The sequence below is a fragment of the Heteronotia binoei genome, chromosome 14, assembly GCF_032191835.1.
Source record: "Heteronotia binoei isolate CCM8104 ecotype False Entrance Well chromosome 14, APGP_CSIRO_Hbin_v1, whole genome shotgun sequence".
Lineage (NCBI taxonomy): Eukaryota > Metazoa > Chordata > Lepidosauria > Squamata > Gekkonidae > Heteronotia > Heteronotia binoei.
The window spans coordinates 58741018-58767894 of record NC_083236.1 but is presented as its reverse complement, the minus strand read 5'-3'; the positions used below and the strand labels follow the sequence as shown (position 1 = coordinate 58767894).

The 26877-nt window shown below is 46.0% G+C and overlaps 2 protein-coding genes across 3 annotated transcripts in view; one reads left to right on the top strand and one right to left on the bottom strand.

The window, feature by feature from the left end:
- Positions 1–4001, bottom strand: part of FTO (FTO alpha-ketoglutarate dependent dioxygenase) — a 427953-nt gene extending 423952 nt beyond the window's left edge. Inside the window, exon 1 of one of the 2 annotated variants that reach the window (XM_060253575.1) lies at positions 3894–4001. In XM_060253575.1, the coding sequence (XP_060109558.1) occupies positions 3894–3935 (42 nt within the window). In that variant the 5' untranslated portion in view covers positions 3936–4001. The remainder of the gene's footprint in view (positions 1–3893) is intronic. The other variant, XM_060253576.1, reaches the window with a different exon arrangement.
- The window catches only part of RPGRIP1L (RPGRIP1 like), a 130945-nt gene continuing 107879 nt past the window's right edge, over positions 3812–26877 (top strand). The window contains exons 1-5 of the mRNA XM_060253574.1: positions 3812–4324; positions 11907–11998; positions 16746–16890; positions 19678–19976; positions 25597–25705. Coding sequence (XP_060109557.1) covers positions 11914–11998; positions 16746–16890; positions 19678–19976; positions 25597–25705 — 638 coding nt within the window. The 5' untranslated portion in view covers positions 3812–4324; positions 11907–11913. The remainder of the gene's footprint in view (positions 4325–11906; positions 11999–16745; positions 16891–19677; positions 19977–25596; positions 25706–26877) is intronic.

The window sequence follows — 26877 nt, the reverse complement described above, 5'->3', positions numbered from 1 at the left end:
ATGAGAGAAAGAGAGGGAGGGAGGGAAGGAAGGAAGGAGGGAGGGGAGGAAGGAAATGTCCTAAGGTTTTTCCACAGCTTCAGTGTTTACATTTCTGTAAACATCCGAATGCAGCCCATTTATAAAATCTGTTGATGATTTAAGTTAAATGCCTACTTATAGTAAGGGTTGTTTGTTTTTTAATACACTTCAGTAGTATTTAGTAACGTTCAACTTGTCATTAACAAAATCTTTTTGGATTAGTTAATAATTGGGGAAACTTGTTCTCAAATGCTATGGTCATAGGTTAAACAGGTAAAGGTAGTCCTCTGTGTAAATACCGAGGCCTTACCAACCCATGGGGTGATGTCACATCATGACGTTTTCTTGGCAGTCTTTTTTTGGGGTGGTTTGCCATTGCCTTCCCCAGTCATCTACGCTCCCCCCCCCCCCACAGCAAACTGGGTACTCATTTTACCACTCAATGCACAGCAGCCAAGAAGGTCAGAACGCCTGCTCCGGCTGCAACGCCACTGAGGATGTTCTCCGCAGCTGAGAACGAAACGTCTGGAAGAAAAACTTTCTCCAGTAGAACACGGCACTTGAGCCCGAAAGATTCAACAAACCCTAATCATTTCACCAACCTCAGAAGGATGGAAGGTGGAGTCAACCTTGAGCCAGCTACCTGAACCCAGCTTCCGCCAGGATCAAACTCAGGTCGTGAGCAGAGCTTGGACTGCAGTACTGCCGCTTACCACTCTGCGCCACGGGTCTCCTGGTATAGTCATACACCTACAAAACTGGTACTGTCACACAGCTAAGAAGAACTTTCTTGACTCAGAGATACGCATGCAAATCTCTAAACATCAGGAAGCAAAAATAAAATAAAATACTGTCTGAAGTTACGGAGACAGGAGGAAAACCACTGTTACATTTTCAAAGCAAAGAAAGAAATTAAGATATCCCGAGGCTACCAGTAAAATCACACAGTCATTCCTGCAGAGGAAGATTCAGCCGCTATCAATGTAATGGCTTTCAATAACAGGGAAACAGAAATCAACTTCTAAAGAGCCAGTACTGAATACTATGCAGAAAAGTCAATATATCAACTGTTTTGAATTAACGTATTTTCAGCTGAACTGAGTCCTAGAAGGTTGTTTTCACAATCATTTAGTACAGTTCAGCTATTGAGTTACTTATAAGTGGGACTGTTTTAGAAAACTTGACGTTTCAAGGGTGGTTTGCATTATATCAGATAGACAGATGAAGAACATATGAAATGACCTTGTGCTGAATTAGACTATTGGTCCAACTAGTACATAATCCATCATGAAAATTCAGCCGGTGATGCTTCCCATGGTTTGGAAATACAATAATGAGGGACTCGGCTGCCTCTTGAATTTCTGGCTGGATTAAAAACAAAAAAACCCTTAGCACTGTGACCATTACACCACACTGCCCTTTCTCAAGAAAGATCAGGAAAGCACACTTTGCCAGTAGGCCTGAGAGTTTTAGGCTTTCGTGTAAACCCAGGATTTTTTTTTTTTTTTTTTTTTTAGCAGGAACGCACAGGAATGCAGTTCCGGTGGGCTTGGTGTCAGGGGTGTGGCCTAATATTGAAAGGAGTCCCTGCTGGTCTTTTTATACAAAAAAAGCCCTGTGTGTGAACCTGAATCCCTCCCCCCGCCCCGGCACTGTTCTAGTTAACTTACAGTTTTCAGCCCTGAAGGGTAACTCATGAATCAGTAGCTTTATGCCCAGAATAAATCCAAGAACAAATGGAACAAAATTTGCAACAGTTATTCCTTGGGATGCTCAGAGGTGTCTTGCATCGTGACATTTGAGCAGGGGTCCCCAACCCCCGGGCCGGGGACCGCTACGAGGCCGTCGCCTGTTTGAGATGGGGCATGCAGCCTCGCTGCCCCCTCTTCCCCCCCATTTTCACCATTTTAAAACGGGGTGAGGAGGCAGCGAGGATGTGCCAACAGCGGCAGTGAAGGAGGAAAACGAGGTGGGGGAGGCTGCACGGACGGGGGCAGTGAAGGAGGAAGGGGAGGCAGCGAGGTGGCGCGGATGGCGGAGGGAGAAGGAAAATGGAAGGGGGAGGCGGTGAGGCTGCGTAGACGGTGGAGGAAGGAGGAAAGTGGAGGGGAAAGGCAGCGAAGGAGGAAATGGGGGAGAAAAATGGGAGGAGGTGGTAAGGCTGCGCAGGTGGGCAAAGGAGGGAGGAGAAAACGCTGTGGGGGGGAGGCCAAATTGGGTGCCCCGCTGCCAGCCCTGGGGCCATAGCTGGCAGGCCGGCCTTGGGGCCGATCTCCAGGGCCAAAAAGGTTGGGGACCACTGCTTTTGAGGGCACAAAATAGAAGATTTGGTAAGGTCATGTGCTGATCAAGGCCAAGGGTGGCCCAACTGTGGCTTGGGAGCCAAATGCGGCTCTTTTACACATATTCTGTGGCTCTTGAAGCCCCCACTGCCCCATCAACCGGCTTGGAGAAGGCATTTGTCTCTTTAAACCACAACTCCAAGCCAAGCCGGCTGGTGGCTCAGAGAATGCATTTAAAGTTGCTTTCTGTCCACCTCTTTCTCCCCCTCCCTCTCCCCATCTATTTGCCTGACTGACTGCCTTCCTTCCTCCCTCACGGCTCTCAAACATCTGATGTTCATGTCTTGCAACTCTCAAACATCTGATGTTTATTCTATGTGGTTCTTACATTAAGCAACTTTGGCCACCCCTCATCTAGGCGATAGCTTCTGTATAAACCGGACATATCCTGTAATCTCTGATTCTCGCAGATCTGGAATTCAGTGGAATCTGCTTCCCCCTTGTTTGGCAAAGCTCCGTGTCAGAAGCTCTGAAGCTTCACCTTTTTGCTAGCAGTCAGTTTAGGGGATTGGATAAACATAAAGAGCAGAGGTCCATTAGCCACAGCGTATTGTTGGAACTCTCTGTCTGGGGCAAGTGATTCTCTGTATTCTTGGTGCTTGGAAGGGCCAACAGTGAGAGGGCTTCTAGTGTCTTGGTTCCACTGATGGACTTTCTGATGGCACCTGGGTTTTTGGGCCACTGTGTGACACAGAGTGTTGGACTGGATGGGCCATTGGCCTAATCCAACATGGCTTCTCTTAGGTACACCATTATATCCCTACTATTGAATCTTAAATAGATACACATATGGCCCAGCCCAACATGGCCTGGCCCGACAAAGTCTCATTTATATCAGATCCAGCCCTCATGAGTTTGACACCCCTGGTCTAGCTGCACAGACTAGGAAGATGGTCTATGCAGCCAGTAAAATGAATGTTTATTTGTTTGATTTTTTTTCTTTTTGCTTTTGTTTTTCCCCACTTTGTTTCTTTTCTCCAACAAGTTAACAACAAGGTCCCTTAAGGAATCAAAACACTACTGAAGCATAACCGCAGGCCGTCGCTCCCAGCAGGAACACTTGCAGTTTCACAAGCCAGCCTGAGACGAACCACGACAAAGGAACGGAGCAGAGAGGGGAAGACGCTGCAGCTGCAAGTCGTGTGCACGCTTGCCTGGATGCAAACCCGCCTGAGCCCTGCAGCACTGACTTCAGATTACACCTGCTGCAAAGCAGAGCATGCATGAGGGACCGTGTTCTTTTTAAAAGCCTTCCTTCCATAGTTAATAATGGAGAGCAGGGGCACCTTCTTTTGGGGCTCATAGAATTGGACCCCCTGGCCCACGAGTTGCAGGTGCAAACCCGCCTGAGCCCTGTACATTTACTGCAAAGGAGAGCATGCATAAGATTGCACGACTTAGCAATGCAGGGGGAAGCCTTATAGCAAGAGAGTCATTGCAGAAAAGTCGACCCATTTCGCATCTGGGGAATGCATCACTGGGAGCACCGTTGTTGCTTTTATTTTATTTTATTCTTTTTTTGCCATTTACCTTCGCCTCTTTCTCTCTTTCCCCAGCGCCTCTCCTCTTCATTTTGCTCCTGCTGCATGCACGAGGACCCGCCTTCCTCGGCGCCTTCCTTCCTGTCAAAGAATCCCGCCTCCCGGTAGTTTCTTCTCCTAAATCCCCCCCTAAAGCATAGAAACGGTTCTAGGCGTTAAAGACTACAACACCCGAGATGCACCGCGGCACCCCAGCCGCGAGGCGGGAGGAAAGGAAATTGCGGAAGCGGCTGTTTGTAGTTCGAAGCCGCATAGGCCGCTGCTTGGAAACTTCTCTCGAGAACTACCATTCCCATGAGGCGCTGCGGCCATTCGTAGCCCGTTCCCTTCTGTTTCCTGCCGCTTAGCGGAAGTGGCTGCTTGAGAATAGCAACGGAGACGGTTGCTAACGTGAGATGCGGAGAGGAGGTCGCCGAGGCTGTGAGTGAAATTCGGGGCGGGGTGGTGATCTATATAATTGTATTTATTTTTGTTAACCTGCCCTTCTTGCAAGAAGTTCAGGGGATTGTGCATTGGTTTTTCCTCTTCCATGTGACACAGCAATCCTGTGAGGGATTAGAGTGGTTAGAGTGTCAGCCCAGGATCTGAAAGACTCTATGATCTATTAAAGAGTTTAGGAAAAATTGAAATGCTAGCATGCCAGCCTAGGATGTGAGAGACCTCAATTGAACTCTATGATATATTGTAGAGTTTAAGAAAAATAGAAGTTCTAGAGTGCCAACCTATGATGTGAGCAACCCAAATTGGACTCTATGGTATATTATAGAGTTTAGGAAAAATGGAAGTTCTAGAGTGCCAACCTATGATGTGAGCAACCCAAATTGGGCTCTATGGTATATTATAGAGTTTAGGAAAAATAGAAGTCCTAGAGTGCCAGCCTAGGATGTGAGATCCAAATTGAACTCTATGGTATTTTATAGAGTTTTGGAGAAATAGAATTCCTAGAGTGCCATCGCATCCCCTCTGAGTTCTCTATCCAAACTCTGCCCCCTCCAGGCACCGCCTTCAAATCTCCATGCATTTCCCAAGAAGGAGTTGGCAACCCTAGCTTGAACCTGGGTCTCTCAGATCCTAGGCTAACACTTTTGGACCATAAAGACCATCCTAGCTTTTGGAATCCGACAAGATTGGGCTATCCTGGTCCATCAAGTCAGGGCACTCAAAACGCAACGTTTGCTGTACAAGCCATAAGACTCCGTAAACAACTAATGGATAAAAACTTTTAAATGTCTGCGAAATATTTTAATTTATGTTTTATAACTGGAAATGGAAACTAAAAATTTTTATGTATAATATTTTGGATTGTGCCCAAGTTCAGTTGTATTCCTTGGTTTGTTTGTTTTTTAATGCCACTTGTTACCTATTCTCTTTCTTTTTGGATGGCTCTCTGACAGTATTAAACTAAACTTGACTTGAAAGTCAGGGCACTCCGTATAAGGTGACTTTGTACATGGGTGATATGGACTTATCTCCACTATTCCAAGTTTGTCACTCTGGTCACAGCGCCACAAAAGCTTTCCTGATTCTTTCTCCCAGGAAAATAGCATGCATTGCTATTTATTTCATTGGTCCAGCATTCTTAAAGTGACCTATGCACAAAGTATGCATACCAGACAATACCAAACCATAAGTCTTTATCTGAAGGGCCGTCACTTAGAGGAAGGCAGGGAGCTGTTCCTGTTTTCAGCAGAGGAGAGGAGCTCACAATGATGGGTTTAAATTAAGGGCGGGAAGGTACCGGATGAATATTATGAAAACCAAGAGCTGTTCAGCAGTGGAGTCAGCTGTCAAGGGAGGTGGCGTGAACTCCCCCTTGCCGTCAGTCTTGAAGCAGCACTGGCAGAGATGCTCTCTAGGCCAGGGGTGGCCAATGGTAGTTCTCCAGATGTTGGTTGCTGTTTTTTTGCCTACAACTCCCATCAGCCCCAGCCAGCATGGCCAATGGCTGGGGCTGATGGGAGTTGTAGGCAAAAAAAACCAACATCCGGAGAACTGCCATTGGCCACCCCTGCTCTAGGCTGATTCTGCACTGAGCAGGGGGTTGGACTAGATGGCCTCGATGACGCCTTCCAGCTCTGTGATTCAAACGAGGGAGGAGGATAACGTTGATAGATTTAGGTAACGTTGATATAAGCGTGATGACTTGGATGGCCCAGGCTAGCCTGATCTCATCAGATCCTGGAAGCGAAGACGGGCCAGCCCTGGTTAGTACTTGGATGGGAAATCTCCAAGGAGTGTTAGGTAAGATTGCCAGGTCACCCCTGCCGCTGGCAGAGGATGAAGGGTTAGGGTTGCCAGATCCAGGCTGGGGAAACTCCTGGAAGTTTGGGGTTGAAGTCTGGGGAGGACTGGGACTTGGGACAGAGAGCTGGTTTGGTGTTAGAGAGCCAGTTTGGTGTAGCGGTTAAGCGTGCGGACTCGTTATCTTGAGAGAACCGGTTTCGATCCCCCACTCCTCCACTTGCAGCTGCTGGAATGGCCTCTGGCAGAGGTTGTCCTTGAAAGGGCAGTTTCTGTCAGAGCTCTCTCAGCCCCACCTAGCTCACGGGGTGTCTGTTGTGGGGGAAGAAGATAAAAGGAAGATTGTAAGCCGCTCTGCGACTCTTGATTCAGAGAGAAGGGCAGGGTAGAAATCTGTGATCTTCTTCTCACTGGGGTATAATGTCCTAGAGCAGGGGTGGCCGAACTGTGACTTGGAAGCCACATGTGGCTCTTTCACACACGTTGGGCGGCTCTTGAAGCCACCACCACTCCATTGGTCAGCTAAGAGAAAAGGTTTCTCTCTTCAGATCAGTTCACCAAGCCAGCTGGCAGCTTGAAGAATGCATTCAAAGCTGAGGTTCCTTTCTTTCTGCCTCACCTTCCCTCCCCCCCTATATATTTGTCTGCCTGCCTTCCTGTCTTACAGCTCTCAGACATACGGCATTCATGTCTTGTGGCTCTCAAGCATCTGACATTTATTCCATGTGGCTCTTAAGCTAAGCAAGTTTGGCCACCTCTGTCCTAGAGCAACCCCCAGGGGAAGGGATCTCGGTCGTCAGGTAGATGAACTGTAATTTCAGGGGATCCCAAAGCCCCACTTGGAGACTGGCATCCATAGTACTAGGGTTACTATGCAGAGACAGGCAATGGCAAGACACCTTTGAATGTCTCTTGCCTAAGGGGTTGCCATGAGGAATCTTTGACTTGACAGCAAGAAAAAAAAAGCTTTAAAAATTAGCCATAAGGGCTCTTATTTTATTTTTCAAAATTTAATTTTCTCATGTAAGGTCCTCAGACTTATAAATCACTGAAAACGGAACTGGACATAGATCACAGTGTGCAGTACCTTTAAAAAGAAGATTCGGACAGTCTGAAGCAAATGGTTGCTGATTCCAGCATATTTTGCTTACTAAAACCTTTGCATTGACTAAATGCATTCAGTATTATTCATTTATTATTTTCAGTTTATAGCCTGCCCTTTCCCAAATGGTCTCTGGGCGGGTAACAGCAGTCAATAATATAAGCTTTTAAAATCAGATGCATAAAATCAGGGCTTTTGTTGGTAGAAAAAGTCCAGCAGGAACTTATTAGCATATTAGGCCACACCCCTGACATCACCATCGTTTTGAACAGTGCTCTTTTTGTAGAAAGAGCCCGGCAAGAACTCATTAGCATATTAGGCCATGCCCCTGACATCACCATCATTTTGAACAGTGCTCTTTTTGTAGAAAAAGCCCAGCAGTAACTCATTAGCATATTAGGCCACGCCCCTGACATCATAGTTTTGACCAGTGCTCTTTTTTAAAGAAGAAGCCCAGCAGGAACTCATTAGCATATTAGGCCACACCCCTGACATCACCATAGTTTTGAGCAGTGCTCTTTTTGTAGAAAGAGCCCGGCAGGAACTCATTAGCATATTACGCCATGCCCCTGACATCACCATAGTTTTGAGCAGTGCTCTTTTTGTTGAAAAAGCCCAGCGGGAACTCATTAGCATATTAGGCCACGCCCCTGACATAGTTTTGACCAGTGCTCTTTTTGTAGGAAAAAGCCCAGCAGGAACTCATTATCATATTAGGCCACACCCCTGACATCACCATAGTTTTGAACAGTGCTCTTTTTGTAGAAGAAGCCCAGCAGAGACTCATTAGCATATTAGGCCACACCCCCTGATGCCAATCCAGCTGGGACTGCGTTCCTGTGCGTTCCTGCTTTAAAAAAGAAGAAGAAGAAGAAGAAGAAGAAGAAGAAGAAGCCCTGCATATAATAAAGCAATATACAATCTAAAAGCAATATAACGGTCTAGAAACAAGCTCCAGTTCCGCAGTTGGTGATATCAGTTGCCTCCACTCCTTCCATACAAACATGCGTATTTCAAATGGGAGCTTTACAAGTTAGCGTTGAAACAGCCGACGGTAATATTTTGCGTGTGATACGATGACGTATATGCAAAGGGACTTTACCCATGTAAGGTTTATGATGCACCCCAAGCTGTAGTCTGTAAGCAGTGGAAAGGAGTAGAATGAGTATTGCAACCAATGGGCTGTCGCGTGTATGTGCGTAAAGTACTGGCAAGTCCCAGTTTCCTTATGGTGCCCTGTAGAGTTTTCAAGGCAAGAGACATTGGGGGTGGTTCCCGTTGTCTGCCTCTTGGGCTTCCTTGTTAGTCTCCCATCCAAGTACTAACCAACTACAAAAACTTGGTATTGGTTTTTGTTGTTGTTCAGTCGCACAGTTGAGTCAGAGTCTTTGCGACCCCATGGACAAAGTCACACCAGGCCTTCCTGTCTTCCACCATCCTCCGAAGTCTGCTCAAATTCGTGTTTGTTACATCAGTAACACTGTCCAGCCATCTCATCTTTTGCCGTCCCCTTTTTCTTTTGCCTTCTGTCTTTCCTAGCATCAGGTTCTTCTCCAATGAGTGCTCCTTTCTCATTTGGTGGCCAAAGTATTTGAGCTTCAGCATCTGACCTTCCAGGGAACAGTCTGGGTTGATTTCCCTTAGGACTGACTGACTGGATCTTCTTGCAGTCCAAGGGACTCTCAAGATTCTTCTCCAGCCCCACATCTCAAAAGCATCTATTCTTCGCTGGGCCTTCCTTGTCCAGCTCTCACAGCCATACATTACTACTGGGAATACCATCGCTTTGACTACACGGACTTTTGTTGGCAGGGTGATGTCTCTACTTTTTATTATACTGCCCAGGTTCGCCATAGCTGTCTTCTTAAGGAGCAAACGTCTTTTAATTTCATGGCTACAGTCACCATCTGCAGTGATCTTGGATCCCAGAAATGTGAAGTCTGTCACTACTTCCATGTCTTCTCCTATTTGCCAAGGTGTGATGGGGCCAGATGCCATGATCTTAGTTTTTTTGATGTTGAGTTTTAAGCCTACTTTTGTGCTCTCCTCTTTCACCCTCAACAAAAGGTTCTTTAGGTCCTCCTCACTTTCTGGCATTAGAGTGGTGTCATCTGCATATCTGAGGTTGTTGATGTTTTTCCCGGCAATCTTAATTCCGACTTGCGCTTCGTCCAGGCCAGCATTCCACGTGATGTACTCTGCATATAAATTAAATAAGCAGGGTGACAATATACATCCTTGTTGAACTCTCTTTCCTGTTCTCAACCAATCAGTTTTTTCTATATCCCGTTCTGACAGTTGCTTCTTGACCCTTATACAGGTTTCTCAGGAGACATGTGAGGTGGTCTGGTACTCCCATCTCTTTAAGGACTTGCCACAGTTTGTTGTGATTCACACAATCAAAGGCTTTAGCGTAGTCAATGAAACAGAAATAGACATTTTTCTGACACTCCTGTGCTTTCTCCATAATCCAGCAAATGTTGGCAATTTGATCTCTAGTTCCTCTACCTCTCCGAAACCCAGCTTGAACTTCTGGTAGTTCCCGATCTACAAACTGCTGAAGCCTAGCTTGTAGGATATTTAACATGACCTTGCTGGCATGTGAAATGAGTGCAATGGTGTGATAGTTTGAACATTCCTTGGCATTACCCTTCTTTGGGATTGAAATATAAACTGATCTTTTCCAATCCTGTGGCCACTGTTGTGTTTTCCAAATTTGTTGACATAATGTGTGCATCACTTTAACAGCATCATCTTTTAGGACTTTGAATAGCTCAACTGGAATACCATCATCTCCGCTTGCTTTGTTGTTAGTAATGCTTTCTAAAGCCCATTTGACTTCACAGTCCAGGATGTCTGGCTCAAGGTCATCGATGGTTGTCCAGGACATTGAGATCCTTCTTGTATAATTCTTCTGTGTGTTCTTGCTGCCTCTTCCTGATCTCTTCTGCTTCTGTTAGGTCCCTACCATTTTTGTCCTTTATCATGGCCAACTTTGCACGAAACGTTCCCTTGATTTCTCCAATTTTCTTGAAGAGATCTCTTGTCCTTCCCATTCTATTATTTTCCTCTATTGCTCTGCATTCAGGAAGGCCTCCTTATCTCTCCTTACTGTTCTCTGGAAATCCGCATTCAGTTGGGTGAATCTTTCCTTTTCACTTTTGCCTTTCGCTTTCCTTCTTTCCTCAGCTATTTGTAAAGCCTCATCAGACAGCCGCTTTACTTTCTTGCATTTCTTTTTCTTTGGGGTGGTGCTGATTGCTGCCTTCTGTACAATGTTACGAAACTCTGTCCATAGTTCTTCAGGCACTCTATCAACTCTAGTTCCTTAAACCTATTCTTCACCTCCACTGTATATTCATAAGGGATGTGATCAAGGTCAAACCTGAATGGCCTAATGGCTTCCCCAGTTTTCTTCAGTTTAAGCCTTAATTTTGCGATGAGTAGCTCATGACCTAAGCCGCAGTCAGCTCCAGGTCTTGTTTTTGCTGACTGTAAGGAGCTTCTCCATCTTTGACTGCAGAGTATATAATCAATCTGATTTCTGTGTTGCCCATCAGGTGATGTCCACGTGTTTTAGGTTGTTGGAAGAGGGTGTTCACTATGACCAGCTTGTTCTCTTGACAAAACTCTATTAGCCTTTGCCCAGCTTCATTTTGTTCTCCAAGGCCAAACTTGTCAGTTGTTCTGGTTACCTTTTGACTTCCCACTTTGGCATTCCAGTCTTCTATGATGAGGACATCTTTTTTTGGTGTTAATTCTAAAAGGTGTTGTAGATCTTCATAGAACTGGTCCAGTTGGTATTGGTACTAACTAAAAAAACTTGGTATTGAGGTGGACACTCTTTTCTTATGTGACGAACTATATATTTTAAGAACAATCCAACTAAGGCTTATGGATCACGAATACCAAAAAGTGTTCCCCTCGCATCCCCCTTTTTGCTCTGCAGCCAATCAAGGTATACACTCCAAAGACATGGGAAGATACCCCGTTATTTTTTTACTTTAGATTCCCCATTCCATTGTCGAACTTTTACTCTGATACATTTGAATGCCTTCCCATCAACAGTTCTCTTTGGTAGGTTTAGACAGATACCTCTCCAAAATAGATTATGTCCACGCGAATTAGGAGTCCTCAATTCTGTATCCCATATTATTTTAGAATGTCCTTTCCTGGCCTCACAACGTAGACAGTTTTTAGCTGAATATCTTCAACACAATGTATTTACTAAAAGGAAAACTCTAACCTACTTTTTAGAAGATGTTAATCCCCACATTACTACATGTGTTGTGAATTTCTTAGTAGAAGTCTATAAAATTAAATCTCGGCATACTACTTTATTTTAATTGCTGGGTGCCTCAATAGTATTACTGGCTGCCATTTTAATTGATTGCTTTATGTATTGTTCGTACTATACTTCAGGCCTTTGTACCTGCTTTTGATTGTGAATCATTGCTTTTATCCCGATAAAGGTCTGAACTGAACTACTAACCAAGGCAAACCCTGCTTAGCTTCCAAGTTCTGATGAGACTGGGCTAGGCTTGGCCTTTAAGGTCCAGGTGACCATAATTCAGTCCCATGCCCTTCCCAGTGTCCTCTGGTTTTGCAGCTTAAGAGATAAACAGAGGGAGGGCTTATCCGCATTTTGTCACCCAACAGCTCCGCCATGTCTGCCGCAGCCGATGAAACCGCGGAGGACCAGCCAGTGAGGGATGTAGGTCTCCGTCACCCTACAAATGGAATCCTCCAAGGTTTGTTGTTATTAGTTATGCTTTGGACATTTTCAGTCACCCAAGAGCTCAAGGGGGCGTACGGTGTTCTTCCTTCCTTTCTATCCTCGCAACAACCATGGTACGGCAAGTTCCGGGGCAAGGTGGCAACTTAACCCCGGGTCCCCGGGCATAGCCACCTTCAAGAGGGGTTTAGATAAAAATATGGATCAGAGGTCCATCAGTGGCTATTAGCCACAGTGTGTGTGTGTGTGTATAAAAAATTTTGCCACTGTGTGACACAGAGTGTTGGACTGGATGGGCCATTGGCCTGATCTAACATGGCTTCTCTTATGTTCTTATGTCTTCTCAGCCCGGTCTGGAATTCTAAGCCACGACGCCACAGTGTCTTTCAAAAAGAAAAGGGAGGAAGGGTAGTTAAATATTCTAATAAGTAAATACAGATAGTGAGAAATTAATTGGGCCAGGGCAGAGAGGCATTCCAGGTGTTGACTTCCTGTGTGTTGGGTGTGGTGGTGGTGGTTGTTAACTTCATTTTGTAGCCCTCTAAACTCTGTGTTATACAGAACCTCTGGATCAGGGGTTGCCAAACTGCTGCTTGTGAGCCACATGTGGCTCTTTCACACATACTGTGCAGCTCCTAGAGGTTGAGGAGGAACTCAAGGCAGGCTTACTCTCAAGTAAGCGTGTGTAGCATCAGGACCTCAGTCAGCCTCTGAGCGCTGACCTATAGGTAGGCAAGTATTTCTACAGTGTGTGAAGGGAGAAAGGAGAAGGAAATAGGCAAGCTTTCAAGCTCTTCAATTCTACCACAGAGGTCTCCTGGAGACCTAGAGCAGGGAAAGAAAGTGCAAGAGCAAAGGGAGCCACTGGAAGGAGGAATTGAATTAAAGAGGGCTGCACAGGGTTCCCCCTTAGTTTCATAGCTCTTTTAGGAGCTGTATCTGCTAACGTTGGTGTCCAGGTAAAGAGAGATGCATCATAATGCAAGCAGTGATCAGTGATTTATATGGTACATGTATGTTTCCTTCTCCCATCGGTGCCAAAAAAATAATTCCCTTAATTTTTCCCTATGCTGGTCTTATGGAGACTGTTATTCCCAGCTTTTTTTTTTTAAGTCTTCTTCTAGCACAGTTGTGTTGTATAGTGCATATATATGTATTTTATCTTTCTGTGCAAAGGAAGTGTTAAAGAGTTTTAATAAATGCATGTGTGTAGTCGTTGTTCACGCCTTGTGGTTCTCAAACATCTGACATTCGATGTGGCTCTTACATTAAGCAAGTTTAGCCACCCCCGCTCTGGATAAAGTATTACACAATCCATGTACGTTGAAAGATATGAAAACTCCTGAATGGGAGTCTAAAAGTTTGTTGGTTTGGAAAGTGTATAGGCTATGTCCCCAGAGCGGGTCACCAAGTAAAAACAATACCATAAAATCATAACCACATAAGAATTATCAGTGCTGAAGCGAGTCGAACAAAGAAGCTAAGAGTCTTCAGACTTCTGGAGGCAGCTGAGGATGGTTTTGGTTAGGACTGCGTCAACTAGTTTGGAGATGAGCTGCAATCCCAGGGGGTCCCAGGTCCCACTTGGAGTCTGGCATCTCTAGAACAGTGGGTGACTTGTTGCTTTCTTCCTCTTTCTATATCAAAAGGAACCTGCCTAGGTTATAGCGACAAAATTACTAAACTTTGTTACAAAATCCAATCTTTTATGATGAAAGTATAGTTCACATTACTCACACATTACATGTTGAATGCATTGCGTACTTTATTTGTAAAATCGTCAAATATTGAGGATACATTCTCAATATTTAACGATTTTACAAATAAAAGTACACAAAATAAGTGGAGTTCCAATGTACAGGAAGCCGACTAAACATCCTGCTTCGAAGTTTTCTTCCAGCAAAGGTGCACTCTACTTTCTTTTATTTCTCAATGGAGGCAACGCCTACAAGATTAATGACCCTTAAGTGCCTTCCGGCACTTCACACTCTTCTTTCTTCAATATTACAAAATTTCCTTAAGTACAGCATTTATAAACAGACACCAAGTCTCAGTATTTTTTTACAACCGGCAATAATAATAATAATAATAATAAATTTTATTTCTATCCCGCCCTCCCCACCTCAGCAGGCTCAGGGCGGCTAACAACATTTTATAAAAACATACAATAATAATAATAAAACCTTTAAGTTTAACAATATAAAACATCAACAATAAACTTAATAACATTAAAAACCAGTTCAATAAATACAGTTATTCTGCGGTATAGTTCTTCAACCGCGTTGGCGGCTCCTTAATTTCTGATCTTCCTAACAGTCCGGGTGTGCAAATTTGAAAAGGACGGTCTTGCAGGCCCTGCGGAACTGCTCAAGGTTCCGCAGGGCCCGCACCTCCTCGGGGAGTCGGTTCCACAGAGTAGGAGCCGCAATCGAGAATGCCCGTGCTCTGGTGCTCTGATATTTTATCTCCTTCGGCCCGGGGATGGTCATTAGATTTTTCCCAACTGACCTCAGTGCTCTCTGGGGTTCGTATGGGGAAAGACGGTCCCTCAGGTAGGCAGGTCCTCGGCCATATAAGGCTTTAAAGGTAACGACCAACACTTTGTACTGGACTCGGTATACAATCGGCAGCCAGTGCAGTTCACGCAGCCCCGGCTGTATATGCTCCCGTTTTGGGAGCCCCAGCAACAGCCTGGCTGCCGCGTTCTGCACTAGCTGCAGTCTCCGAGTCCGGCACAGAGGTAGCCCCAAGTAGAGGGCATTACAGTAGTCTAATCTTGAGGTGACCGTTGCGTGGATCACTGTTGCGAGGTCCCGGCGCTCGAGGAAAGGGGCCAACTGCCTTGCCCGCTTCAGATGGAAGAATGCTGACTTGGCAGTGGCTGCTATCTGGGCCTCCATTGATAGTGAAGGCTCCAGTAAAACACCCAGGCTCTTTACCTGGCGCGCTGCTTTCAATAGCGCACCATCGAAGGCCGGGAGAGCTATTTCCCTTCCCAGAGCGCCGCGACCCACGCAAAGGACCTCTGTCTTCGCTGGGTTCAGTTTCAGCCCACTCAGCCTGAGCCATGTCGCAACAGCCTGTAAAGCCCGGTCGAGATTCCCTGGTGCGGAGTCGGGCCAGCCGTCCATTAGTAGATAGAGCTGGGTGTCATCTGCATATTGATGGCAACCCAGCCCAAACCGCCGGGCAATCTGGGCGAGGGGGCGCATATAGATGTTGAACAACATCGGGGAGAGAACTGCTCCCTGAGGCACCCCGCAATCCAGTGTGCGCCTCCGGGACCGTTCCCCCCCAATAGCCACCCTCTGTCCCCGACCTAGGAGAAAGGAGGAAAGCCATTGCAAGGCCGACCCCTCAACCCCAATGTCGGCGAGGCGGCGCGTCAGTAGCCGATGGTCGACTGTATCGAATGCAGCCGACAGATCTAACAACATCAGCACCGCAACGCCGCCTCGGTCCAGTTGCCGTTGGAGGTCATCCACCAAGGCGACCAGCACCGTCTCCGTCCCATGGCCCGGCCGGAAGCCCGACTGACATGGGTCCAGGACAGAAGCGTCATCCAGAAACCTCTGAAGCTGCAACGCCACAGCCCTCTCAATAATTTTACCTAGAAACGGTAAATTAGACACCGGTCGATAGTTCGCCAATTCGGCCGGGTCTGCTGTAGCTTTTTTCAAGAGAGGGCGGACCAAGGCCTCTTTTAGGGGTGTTGGAAATTGCCCCTCTAAGAGGGACCTGTTTATGATGTCCCGTAAAGGGCATCTAAGCTCCCCCTGGCAAGATTTAATCAGCCAGGAGGGGCAAGGGTCCAGATCACATGTTGTCGGGCGAGCAGCAGAGAGGATTCTGTCGACTTCCTCCAGGCTGAGCGGGTCGAAGTGGTCCAGCACTAAACCTGAAGACAGGCACGGAACCTCAATTTCACTCACTGTATCCAAGGTGGTAGGCAGGTCTTGGCGGAGCAACGAGATTTTATCTGCAAAATATCTCGCAAATGCCTCACAGCCTATTTCCAATTCTCTAACGTTTGGTTTGCCTTGAGGCAACGTTATAAGATCCCCGATTATTCTAAATAATTGTGCTGGGCGCGAGTTTGCAGATGCAATCCTGGTTGCAAAGTATTCTTTCTTTGCAGCCTTGACTGCCATCTCATAAGACTTCATAAACGTTCTATAGGATGTTCTCGTTGCTTCGTCCCGAGTATGCCTCCACTGCCTCTCTAGTCGTCTGAGCCCTTGCTTCAGCCGGCGCAACCCCAAGGTGTACCATGGGGCCAGCTTCGTATCTAATCGTCTAATCATGGCTGAGAGCTGTTGCCGGTTGTAAAAAATACTGAGACTTGGTGCCTGTTTATAAATGCTGTACTTAAGGAAATTTTGTAATATTGAAGGAGGAAGAATGCGAAGTGCCTTCCAATTGAAGTGTCATAAATCTTGTAGATTTGAGAAATAAAAGAAAATAGAGTGCACCTTTGCTGGAAGAAAACTTCGAAGCAGGATATTTAGTCGGCCTCCTGTACATTGGAACTCTGCTTATTTTGTGTACTTTATTTGTAAAATTGTTAAATATTGAGAATGTATCCTATATGCAACAATGCATTCAACATGTAATGTGTGAGTAATGTCAACTATACTTTCACCATAAAAAATTGGATTTTGTAACAAAATTTAGTAATTTTGTCACTATAACCCAGGCAGGTTGCTTTCGATATAGTATCCTGAGTGACTTCTCTCTTGGTATTTTTTTCCTCTTTCTGGCAGAGGCCTTCGTGGTCCAAAATGCCAAAGCTCGGCAGGCCGTGTCTCGCATCAGCCGAGAGGAGCTGGAAGACCGCTACCTTCGCTTGCACGATGAGAATCTCTTGCTGAAGCAACATGCCCGTAAACAAGAGGATAAAATCAAAAGGTCCCCTCTCCCTTTTCTGAAGCGTCACTTCTAACACTAATTAAAATCGGGGGGGGGGGGGGGGCACAGGTTGAAATGAAGACCGTGCTGAATTCTTAAAGATGTTTTGATCTGTGATTTTATATGTTGTGATTTTACTTGTTATTAACTTACAGTGGAACGCACCCTGAGCCCGGTTGCAGGAAGGTCAAGACACAAACCTAACAAATAAATAATAATAAGAAGACACTGGGTTTATATTCCACCCTCCACTCCAAATCTCGGAGTCTCAGAGCGGCTCACAATCTCCTTTATCTTCCTCCCCCACAACAGACACCCTGTGAGGTGGGTGGGGCTGAGACAGCTCTAGAAGAATTGCTCTTGAGAGAACAGCTGTAAGGGAGTTATGGCTGACCCAAAGCCATTCCAGGAGTGCAAGTGGAGGGGTGGGGAATCAAACCTGGTTCTCCCAGATAAGAGTCCACACACTTAACCACTACACCAAACTGGGAAGGCTTAGGTCTCAGCCTCCTTATGCCTCAAGGGAAGCTTGCATTTCTGTAACTTCTTATGAACCAGCACCCCTGTGGATTAGAACACTGTACCATCCCCTCTGTTTCGAGGGTTTTTAACCCACCTCATGTGCCACAACAAGGGCCCCCACTGTGGTGCCCAGGGGTTCCATGGTGATTGCGAATGCCACATTTGGTGTTGTGGTTAAGAGTGTGGACTCTAATCTGGGAGAACCTGGTTTGATTTCCCCATTCCTCCAGGTGCAGCCGGATGGTTGATCTTGGGTCAGCCACAGTTCTCTCAGAGATGTTCTGCTCAAGAGCTGTTCTCTCAGAGCTTTCCTAGCCCCACCTACTTCACTGGGTGTCTGTTGTGAAGAGGGGAAGGGAAAGGAGCTTGTAAGCCAATCTGAGACCCCAAGTAAAGGCTGGGGTATAAATCCAATTTCATCATCTTCTCCTCCTCCTCCTCTTCCTCCTCCTCCTCTGCCACCCACCAGGTGTTTTTAGAAGGTGGGTGGGGCCAGCTGGGCTTCTAACCACTAGGGCTTCTGGTTGTCCATTGAAGATCAGAGAGGCTGTGCCGATTAAAACATTTCAAAAACAGTTGCCACTACAAAGTGGGTTTTATTCTCTCTCCGGCTCCTCTTTCCCACTGTATTTTTTAAAAAATTTACTCCTCTTGTCCCCTGCAGTTGGACTTCCTCCGTATGTGTATGTCACTCTGCCGCACATGGTGGCTGTTTTGTGGCCCACCTCCCATATTGTCCATTTTGTGGTTGCGCCCACCACCTTGTATCAGAATGCCAGAGGTGCCCGCAGAACTGAAAAGATTGGTAAACTTTTGAATTCCAGTGCCAGGAGGTAACATCAGGGCAAGGCCTCGGCCTCCGTGCTCTGCTGGTTTGCCACTGTGTGAGACAGCATGCTGGACCAGCTGGCCACTGTGCAAGACAACACACTGGATTAGATGGACCACTGGTCTTACCCACCAGAGCTCTTATGTTCTCTACGAGACATTTCTTTGTGGGTAGACTTCTGTATTTCCAATTGCCTGCGTGGAACTCAGTTTGAAGGCAAGTACCTTGTTCTGTGCCATTTCAAAGCTATTAATGCCTCCCTCCTCCCTGAACGTGCACTTCTGTTCTTTTACATTTTAAATAAAAAGCTTCTGAGAAAACTATTTAAAAGGAAACCCTTTTTAATGGATGAAGTGTGTCTATGTTTTCTGTCTGGACCTCTGGAGGAAACGAAACCGGAAAAAGATGCCCTATAAACTAGACATAGCTCCTGAAGATGTGCGACCAATTTTGTAAAGTCTTGAACTTCTCTCCTCCATCAAAGCCACCTTTTCTTTCTTTGCATGCCAAGACCCTTCCCAACTCACCCCTCCCGCTCCCAAGTTGTGTCCCAATTCGTTGCTGCTGGAAGTGTTTTCTGTTCTTGTATGTTACATCACCTCCCCGTGCCCTTCTGTCTCTTTTGTTCTGACTTCCCCGTGTTTATCAAAACTCAGGGAAATCAAAGGTACAGCCCTCAAGATGCCAAAAGGGGTGAGGATGGGGGGAAAGAAAGCCTGTACCCTTTTAAAACTAGATGAAAACCATGCCTTCTGCATCCAATTATATCCCACAGCTAACTGTTAAACCCTCTCTTAAGCGCCTCGGTATTATTTGCAGAGCGCAAGCCATTGCAAGGCGACACCCGCTATTAAGAGGCAGCCTCGGTGCCTGCCCACCTACTCGTTTTCAGAACCGAAATGCACTTCCCGCTCTCGCGCTAAATCTGGGAGCCCGACATCAATGGAACGTGTTACATATTGCAAGCATGCGCCCGGGTAGCTTAATCCTCAGATGGGACTGCGAGTTTTTTTTTTTTTAATATGTGGCCCCACCACATCCCCAATCTGTAACTATACTTAAAACAGCAGGCCGGGTTCCTCGGGAAGGTCACGCATTCCAGATTTTGAGCGGCATATGGAGTAAATATGCCGTCCCTCCCCTCTTTGCTAAACTTTAAATGATAAGCCTTAGGAAACTGTTATTTGTCAGTGCTATAAAGCAGATTGCTACCCAGTGGTTTCAATTATCTTCAAAGGGTCCTTCGCAGGCAGTAATAGTTATATCAAAACCTGAAATTTATTATTCAGGTTCGGCGCTCGAACCTTCACAGCAATTAGGTTCCTTTCAACGGAATCCTTTTAATGTCGAACTATTTTTTTTAATTGTATTTTTTCACCTCGCCCCCTAAATGTATGTATTTTCTCTCTTTCTCTCTCTCTCTCTCCTCTCCCCAGAATGGCCACCAAGCTAATCCGGCTGGTGAACGACAGAAAAAGAGCTGAGCAGATCAGGGGCGGCCCCAAGCGGCTGGGCCAGGACGTGGAGATGGAGGAAATGATCGAAGAGCTGCAGGAGAAAGTGCGGGACCTGGAGAGGCAAAATGATGGCCTCCGCAACAGGCTGATTTCCACCAAGCAGCAGCTCCAGCTGCAGGGTCACCGGCAGGCACCCTACGGTTACATCCAGGCCCGCATCAACACCGGCCTCCGGAAGGCCAACGAGGGCGCCAGAGTCCAGGAGAATGCCAAGAAAGGTACATGGTTAAGACCAGGGTGCTTTTTTTTGGAGCAGCAACTCCTTTGCATATTAGGCCACACACCCCTGATGTAGCCAATCCTGCAAGAGCTTACAGGGCTCTTAGTACAGGGCCTACTGTAAGCTCCAGGAGGATTGGCTACATCAGGGGTGTGTGGCTTAATATGCAAAGGAGTAGCTGCTACAAAAAACACCCTGCTTAGGGCTATTGGGGGAATCATGGTACAGGATGGGGAATAAGATACTCTAATAAGACAACCGATGGGTTGCAGCTTTCATTCATAAAATAATGGGGGAGCTCCAGGGCTTTTCTTGTAGCTTAAACTCCGTTGCGTATTAGGTCACACGCCCATGATGTAGCCAATCCTCCAAGAGCTTACAGGCCTCTTCTTACAGGGCCTACTGTAAGCTCCAGGAGAATTGGCTACATATGGGAGGTGTGGCCTAATATGCAAAGGAGTTCCTGCTGCAAAAAGCCCTGTTGTTACTCATCTGGGCTGCAGCAGATCATGGGAGAGAACCAGCATTTCTAATATATACATGACTCTTCAAGGTTCCTCATTTAAATTCCGCCACACTTGGGAAAGGAAGGCAAGAGGTATTGCTGATTTTATTTTATTTTTTTAATTGCCCTAAACCTGGATGACCCAGGCTAGCCCCGTCTCATTAGATCTCAGAGACTAAACAGGGTCAGTCCTGATGAGTGCCAGGATGGGCAACCACCAAGGAAGTCCAGAGTCACTGCACAGAGGCAGACAATGGCCAACCCATCTCTAAACCTCCTTGAAAATCCTATAAGGGTGTCATAAGTCGACTGCCACTTGACGTCTCTTTCCGCCATATATGAATGAGTCAATCGAAGCTTGGTCAAAATCTCTGCCACTAAAATCTGAAAGCCCTCCGCCACTGAAATCCAGATGCCCTCAGACTAGTCTGATATCATAAGAACATAAGAGAAGCCATGTTGGGTCAGGCCAATGACCCATCCAATCCAACACTCTGTCACACAGTGGCCAAAGAAACCCAGGTGCCATCAGGAAGGCCAGGATACTAGAAGCCCTCACACTGTGCCCCCCCCCACAAGCACCAAGAATACAGAGCATCACTAGGCCCAGACAGAGAGTTCCAACAATACACTGTGGCTAATAGCCACTGATGGACCTCTGCTCCATATATCATCAGATCTCGGAAGCTAACCAGGGTTGGCCCTTGTCAGTACTAGGAGACCACCAAGGAGATCCAGGGCCATCACACAGAGGGAGGCAACGGCAAGCCACCTCTGAACCTCTCTGGTCTCGAAAAACCTGCAGGGTTGCCATTAATTGCAACTTGACAGCACTCTGCACAGAAACGCATTTTCCCCGTTAGCATTCAAAACCAGCGCAATGCAATAAAATTCACAAAACAAAAATGTCAAATGGTGGTACAGCAAACAGCCCAAATCATAGAGTTGGGAGGGACCTCCTGGTCTTCTAGTCCAACCCCCTGCACGTGCTTGAAATTCACAACTAAATGCCTGTTTCCCTCCAAAAAAACAAAGGGAGAAGAAAAAATGACACTCTATACACAAAGCGGCCAGAGAAGAACCCCTCACATTTAAAGGCATGTTTCATAGCCCAGGACCATCAGGGCAGATTGATTTGTGCCCAGATTCAGATCCGCTTGAGATCCTACCTGCACTGTCCCTAGCCTCCTGGAGAAGCATTTGTGTTACATTGCGATTCAGCATTTGTATGTGTTTTTAATTCTCATTGGCTCCCAATTTGGGCTGAAAAGCGGTATTTAAAAAAAAAATACAACTTGCATACTGCAAGTAGCAGCCCCTCAGAAGTGCAGTTCTCGGAGTGCAAAACAGTAAAATTAGTACAATGTTGAGAGTTAGGAGTTTGTTTTAGAGTGGGGGTCCCCAACCTTTAAGACTGTGGGCACCTTTGGAGTTCTCACACAGAGTGGTGGTACAACCACGATGTGGCCGGTGTTTGAGGTGAGCCCCAAAATGGCCTCCTTGGGAGGCAGAGCCAACCACCCAAATTCAAAGAAAGCCCAAGTGCTGGGTGTGAGAGGAGTAAATTTGAAAACAACATTGGGAAAGAGCAGTCAGAGAATAAAGCTGACACTTGTAGTGGCAGCTGTCGCTGGATTGTCATTTTAATCTGCCTAGCCAATCAGGCTTCCAGTGGGCAGTCAGAAGCCCTACTGAGGAGGAGCTCACCTGACCCAACCTACTTAACGCTCCTGAGTTCTACTTTGGAGACCCCGGTCCTAGAGAATTTCATTCACCGTGCTATGTTAAGGCATACCGCTAGATGTTGAAAGTCTAGCATGGGAACGGGCGCGAACTAAACTTTGTGACAAATTTAGGCCACTTTTTCATGGCAAGTTAACTGGCATGAATTTTCCGTGAACTTTCAAGCAATTCATGATGGTTTGAGAATGGATCCATTTCCAGACAGACTGTCTCTGCTCAAGTCAAATTGTTGACCAAACTTCAGGGGCAGGGCGATGTTCCCTGTACACTTGGTGTGTGTCGCTTGCAGGGAGTCCATTCTATACACTTTTGAACCTGCGCCTGATATTTCCCCAAAAGCATAATAGACCCCCTCCCCCAAGTCCAACTTGCACATAACGTGGTGGGCATGTAGAGGAGCATCTGGGGGAAATCCCATGGAAGTTTGATGGCTCTAGCTTGTACGAGATCCGTTCCGTACACTCCCGAACCTGCGCTTTCCAGAGAACATTTTCTTTGGGGGGGGGGGCCATAACTCAGACCCTGTAAATCCAGTCCTTACCAAACTTGCAGGGCAGGTAGAGGAGAGTCAGCCAGAGATCTCCGGTGACTTTGGTGTCTCTAGCACAATTTGGGGGGGGGGGGGTTCCAACACACCATGAACTTCATGAACCCAAGCAGTTCATTTGGCATCTAAAAGTTCATGACAGTTCGTGGCTCACGAACCAGGGATGTCATGAACCAAAATGAACCGCATTTTCCCATTTAGCGCTGATCCCTAGTCAAGCATCCTGTTCAGAGTTCGTCTTCCTAAGACTCGGTTTGCCTTTACAGTGAATACAAACAAACAATGTCTCGTGCTTCAGAGCAAAGCTTGAAACATCAAGAGAAATCTTAACACCCAGAAGATGATGAACAAGGCTTGAAGGACATTGTTCTTTTAGTGCCCTGGATTTTCCCTGTCTTTGCTCCTGCCAGTGAAACCCATATACGCCCCTGTATAAATCGATGGTGCGGTCTCATTTGGAATACTGTGTGCAATTCTGGTCACTGCACCTCAAAAAGGATATCATAACATTGGAAAAAGTCCAGAAAAGGGCAACTAGAATGATTAAAGGGTTGGAACACTTTCCCTATGAAGAAAGGTTAAAACATTTGAGGCTCTTTAGCTTGGAGAAATGACAACTGCAGGGTGACATGATAGAGGTTTACATTATGCATGGGATGGAGAAGGTAGAGAAAGAAGTACTTTTCTCCCTTTCTCACAATACAAGAACTCGTGGGCATTCGATGAAATTGCTGAGCAGACAGGTTAAAACGGATAAAAGGAAGTACTTCTTCACCCAAAGGGTGATTAACATGTGGAATTCACTGCCACAGGAGGTGGTGGCGGCCACAAGCATAGCCACCTTCAAGAGGGGTTTAGATAAAGATATGGAGCAGAGGTCCATCAGTGGCTATTAGCCAGTGTGCATGTGTGTGTGTATATAAATTTTTTGGCCACTGTGTGACACAGAGTGTTGGACTGGATGGGCCATTGGTCTGATCCAACATGGCTTGTCTTATGTTTTTAAAATAATATATCCTTTTTATTTTTTAATTTTCCAAAACACATTTATTTCTAAAAAAAATATACAGTCAGTACAGTATTAAAAAACAACAATATAATACAATCTGTAACGTCTAACTTTCCAGTAATGATATACTAAAAAAAGTGTAGATTATCAAACTAAGGATATTTTGGTATAAAGTTCAGCATTGTTTAGAAACCAGCACAAGTATCTGTAGTAATAGTAGTAAAACTAGTAAGATAGTGAGGAAAGAAAGAGGAAAATATGGAGAAAGTAGAACTTCAAAAAATTGTTGGCAACTGAAGATAAGTAAATATAAATAAATGTTTAAATATTACCCATGTAGAGCCAAACAAGAAAGGCAGAAGGCATATTGGTTGTTGTTTTGACTGTTTGATGTGTACAGTTTGGTGTAGTGGTTAAGTGTGCGGACTCTTATCTGGGAGAGCCGGGTTTGATTCCCCACTCCTCCACTTGCACCTGCTGGAAAGGCCTTGGGTCAGCCATAGCTCTGGCAGAGGTTGTCTTTGAAAGGGCAGCTGCTGTGAGAGCCCTCTCCAGCCCCACCCACCTCACAGGGTGTCTGTTGTGGAGGAGGAAGGTAAAGGAGATTGTGAGCTGCTCTGAGACTCTTTGGAGTGGAGGACAGGATATAAATCCAATATCTTCATCTACCTCACAGGGTGTCTGTTGTGGGAGAGGAAGGTAAAGGAGATGGTGAACCGCTCTGAGACTCTTCGGAGTGGAGGGCGGGATATAAATCCAATATCTTCTTCTACTGAATCTTATTAATGAATGGGGACAATTTCTTCAAAAATGCAGATGTATCTAAATTTGGTTTAATGGGCTCAATATCGTAGGTTAATTTGTCCAGGATGAAATAATCCCAAAGTTTCAGGTGCCAGGAATGTCTTTCTTACCATTCTGGAATCTTCTGTGTGCAACCCTCCCACTTTTCCAGCGGGCTCTTCTCATCTGGGATGAGAGATGGATCGTTTGGATTGAAGTGAGGGAAGTTAAGTCTCCGGAAGGCTGCTTTAACCTCCAGATGTGTTTTTCCTTGCTGAAAGGAAAAGCTTGTTTGCTGCTGAAAGTATTGAGAAGGGGATTGAGGTTGAAATGCCTGTACCTCTGGGCTCAGCCTACTGAGATCTCGTGTCTTCTCGCTGGTCTTGTGTTGTGTGTCAGGATTCCCTAAAAAGGTAAAGGTAGTCCCCTGTGCAAGCACCAGTCGTTTCTGACTCTAGGGTGATGTTGCAGCACGATATTTTCACGGCAGACTTTTTTTACAGGGTGGTTTGCCATTGCCTTCTCCAGTCATCTACACTTTCCGCCCCCCCCCCCCCCAGCAAGCTGGGTACTCATTTTACCGACCTCGGAAGGATGGAAGGCTGAGTCAGCCTTCAGCCGGCTACCTGAAAACCCAGCTTCCACCAGGATCGAACTCAGGTCGTGAGCAGAGAGCGCTGACTGCAGTACTGCAGCTTTACCACTCTGCTCCACGGGGCTCTTCAGGATTCCCTAGCTCTGTGCAATCAATATGCAAGTACTGTCCTCGGTCATTACCATCAGAAAGAGGCAGAGGGTTGTTCTAATCCTTTCTTCCAGAATTTGTCTGCAAGAATACAAGATCTTAACTTTGGTAAGAGACCCTATTCTACTCCATGCCCAGGTTGCCCACATGCCAGCATCTCAGAGAGTTTGCTGATGCTCGGTATATACGATTGCCATAACCAGACTATTTTGCTTACTTCTCTTCACTCACATGTAAATCAACATAACATCAGTAATATCCTTCTGTGTTTCTCCTCCCCTTTTAGGTATGAGATTGCAGGATGTTGACATCAGATCTCTGAAATCTCCGCAAGCCTTACCCCCCAGATACGGACAAAGCCTACTAGACGAAGCAAGAGCAGAGATAAGAAATCTGTATGTCTCTTCTGTATTTCTCCCCCACCCACCCCTTCCGTTGCTAGAATGTTTTGTTCATGTGGTGCTGTCAGAATCTAGGCACAGTTGCAAATGAACTGTGCAAGCCCTGTTAAATTGGCTTTTCTCTTCCAGTTAACTGTGCACAGTGATTCTCTGTGTGCATATTTGTTTTTACATTCCATGTACTAGGATAAACAGATGAGTCTTATTCTTCCTTAGAAGTGAATATCGAATTTTGTACTTAGTCCGGCTCGGACCTAATAATCCCAGTCTGTGGGTTGGATCCAGACGATTTATTTATTTGACTACATATTAGAGTCCACCTTTCTCCCCGAGATTTAAGACGGATTGCACGGAGTGCATCAGTACAATGAACCTCTTGTGGTTATGAGGGCCGGATCTGACATAAATGAGACTTGTGAGGCCAGGCCCTTGTGGGGCCAGATTACGTAGCAGAGTTATAAACTTTATAAAGGACACAGACAAACACAATTAAATATTTTTTTAAAAAAAATCTTAAAACATCCTTAAAACATTAGCACTCGTTGGTCTTAAAGGTGCTTTCTTTGTATTTCTCCCATAGGATCCAGGGAACAGGGCAAAGGAAGCTCTCGCTCTTTCCTTCCTTCCCCTTCAGCCAATAGAAGGAAGAGAGACTTGGCTCAGTAGCTCTACTGTGCAATTGAGAGAGCCTGGAAAAACAAGCTCTGCCTCCCCCCCCCTTCCTCCCCAAGGGAGGAGCCTCAGCCAATGGAGAAAATAGAGATTTTGTTCTGTAGCTCCTGTGTGATTGAGCAAGCCTTGCAAAGCAAGCTGTTATGCAAAAGGAAGCAAGAGATAGGGAGAAGGAAGCAGATGACAGCCAGTTGCTTGGGGGCCTGATAGGTGCCCCCCAGGGGCCTGATTCAGCCCCCAGGTTGCATGTTTGACACCCGTGATCTAGATGATCTACTGTCAGATGGATACAACACAGGTGAGACTAAGTGACCTGATATCTAATTAGGTAATTCCTGCCAGTACAGCACACTTACAGGTACAAATCCTAATATTACTTAGACAAGATGACACTAACCTATACAAACACTTACATATGGTGGATGGAAAGTTCGTTTCTTGACAGGTTCCACCTACCACTTTGCGTCAGAATCCCCAAAGGCCGGGGACCTGCA